General features: G+C 33.7%; 1 protein-coding gene across 1 annotated transcript in view; it reads left to right on the top strand.

The window, feature by feature from the left end:
• Positions 1–2,500, top strand: part of LOC144450170 (protein disulfide-isomerase A5-like) — a 24,764-nt gene that overhangs the window by 8,490 nt on the left and 13,774 nt on the right. The window contains exons 7-9 of the mRNA XM_078140745.1: positions 357–417; positions 1,372–1,439; positions 1,836–1,927. Coding sequence (XP_077996871.1) covers positions 357–417; positions 1,372–1,439; positions 1,836–1,927 — 221 coding nt within the window. The remainder of the gene's footprint in view (positions 1–356; positions 418–1,371; positions 1,440–1,835; positions 1,928–2,500) is intronic.

Here is a 2,500-nt window from a genome sequence, read left to right as displayed (position 1 = left end):
TAGACAAACACAAAAACTTTTACAAAAACTTCTGAAACTTGAACAGTATGTAGTAAGTTTTTTGGATTCAAAGAAAACCTTTCTCAAAATTATAATATATTTTGAATGCTATTTCTATCAACAAATTTGATCACATAAATTTCGCTATTTCTATCACGTTGTTTGCTTCTACGATTTTGTTTATACTACAAGCAAGTTAAGATAAATAAAAAATATTCTCAAAACTTGTGAAACTTGGAAACACATTCAAAGGGAATCATCTTCACAAAGTGTATTCTTTTTTCAACTTAGTTAAAAGAGAATTTATCGAAGTCGGTTTTTTTTTAAATGTTAATTTCCATAATTCTTTTTTGTAGGAACTTCGAAAATTACTTCAGAAAGAGAAAAAACCTGTTTTATTGATGTTTTATGCACCCTGTAAGTATATGGATGAAAAAGATTTTGATATAAAGTGACGCAAAATGAGTTTATAAACTTTTTACTCAAAGTGAAAATGCTTACATAAAACCTTGGTTAAACTATTCTAGTATAGTGTTAATTACGTGGCATGCCTTCTATGATGGTACAATTGTCTTCTGACATTGTTGGAACAGTGCCAGATACATCTAATAAATTACGTCATCGGATCATTTATTTGTTATATTTGAATACCAGGTTTGAGTTCAGTCAAAAGTTATGGTTAAGTATGCTTCAATAAGTACAATACTGTGAGTACCTTTTAGATAATTATGCAGCAAAAACTACGCCTAAACATGTTTAAACTCAGCGTGTGTCCCTTTGATTTTTTTCTCAGTATTATGAAATATTTGTGTTTGGTAAATACAGAAAGATTTCAGCTAATGACGATTATTAGCCCCCAAAATTAGCATTGGGGGCTATGTCTTTGACAATGTAGAAGACTTGTTAATTATATGTAATGAGACACTGGTTGGGTTGGCACTGGGGATTTGGGTGGCTAACAGTGTCAGTTTTCAACTGTAATTATCAACTTGCTAGTTAGCAGGAAAAGCTGAATAAAGGTAAATTGTCATTGTCCACTGGAACTATATCAGCTGTGTAGGTATTCTGCTAATGGCTTTGTGGGAGGGGGGGGGGGGGGCACATAACTACGCCAATTTTCAAAACATAATTATCAACATGCTATGGTTGGCTGGAGAAGCTCAATAAGATGAGTGCTATCAGAGTGTCATTCAGTGCTATAAACAGGCTATTCCTTCGCTTAATGTAGAGTAGAGCTCAAATTAGTCATCATCTACAGAGCACAAACAGTAATATGTGACAGCAGAGCCAGTCGAGTATTCTATTTGCCACTCTTCCTAAATCTGTTTATTTGTGACTATATCTGAATTATTTGTGTTTTTAATTTCACAGGGTGTGGACACTGTAAAAGACTTAAACCAGAATTTGCTTCAGCAGCCACAGAACTCAAAGGAGATGCAGTAAGTATTACTATATCGTGTTGGAGAACAGGGAACTTGCAAACCCGCCATGTTGAATGTTGCATCATGGGAAATGGGATAATAAATACTAATCAATTAGTAGTGTAAACAATAATGTTACATTGTTTGTAACCACAAATAATCAATTCATAGTCACCCTGACCATTGTGGGAGGTTTATTCTAACGATAGTGCCAGATTAGGTATTACGATAACCACAGATAATACCATAGTCCTTTGCATCTGAGCATGCTCAGTCAGGATTGCAAGTAAACGTGGACATTTTCACTAATGATTTATTTTCACTTATTTTGCTGAAAAACTAAAATGCAAAAATCATAGCGCATACTACAGATATACGTAATTAATTAATTCTTTTCTTTATTTTTTTCTTCAGATCTTGGCAGGTATGGACGTTGATAAACCAGAAAACTATGGCAGCAGACAAACATTTAATATCACAGGATTTCCTACAATTTATTATTTTGAGTAAGTACTATCAAGTTACCATGGTAACATACTAAAATACTGCATACCATGATCAATTTACTGTGTGTGCTATATCAGGCAAAAAAAAAGAATTGTTTGTGGTCAGTGCGCGCATCACTTAAATACCCTCGCGTTAGTTTTTTCGTGTTTGTCCAGCCCATGCACTCTGCAGATCCATGGGGAAACACAAAAATAACTTCAGTGAAGACAACTGCAGAGCCAACAATAAACAAGCAAATGACATCTGCCTTACATACCCACTGTCTAAAGTACTAAATAAAAAGAACAGCAACTGTCATAAATAGTAGATTTAGTACAGGTTTTTTGAGAATAGAAAAAATAATAAAAAGAATTTAAAAAATTTGCATCATCACACCACTTTAGGCAAAATGTCCTGACCAGAAACAATTTTTTTTGTTTTGACCTCGTGTACGACTCAACTTTGGAATGTTCCACTACTTGAATGTTTTAAGAGTTAGTTGAAGATGGAAATATCCTTGAAAACAAACTCAAGTGCCAGAACTCTTTTTATTATTTATGAGTCGTACAAATGCGGTTCCATCGAGAAATCTT

Source organism: Glandiceps talaboti, chromosome 19, assembly GCF_964340395.1.
Source record: "Glandiceps talaboti chromosome 19, keGlaTala1.1, whole genome shotgun sequence".
Classification (NCBI taxonomy): Eukaryota; Metazoa; Hemichordata; class Enteropneusta; family Spengelidae; genus Glandiceps; species Glandiceps talaboti.
The sequence above is the reverse complement of the archived record's forward strand: the minus strand, read 5'-3'. Positions and strand labels throughout refer to the sequence as shown.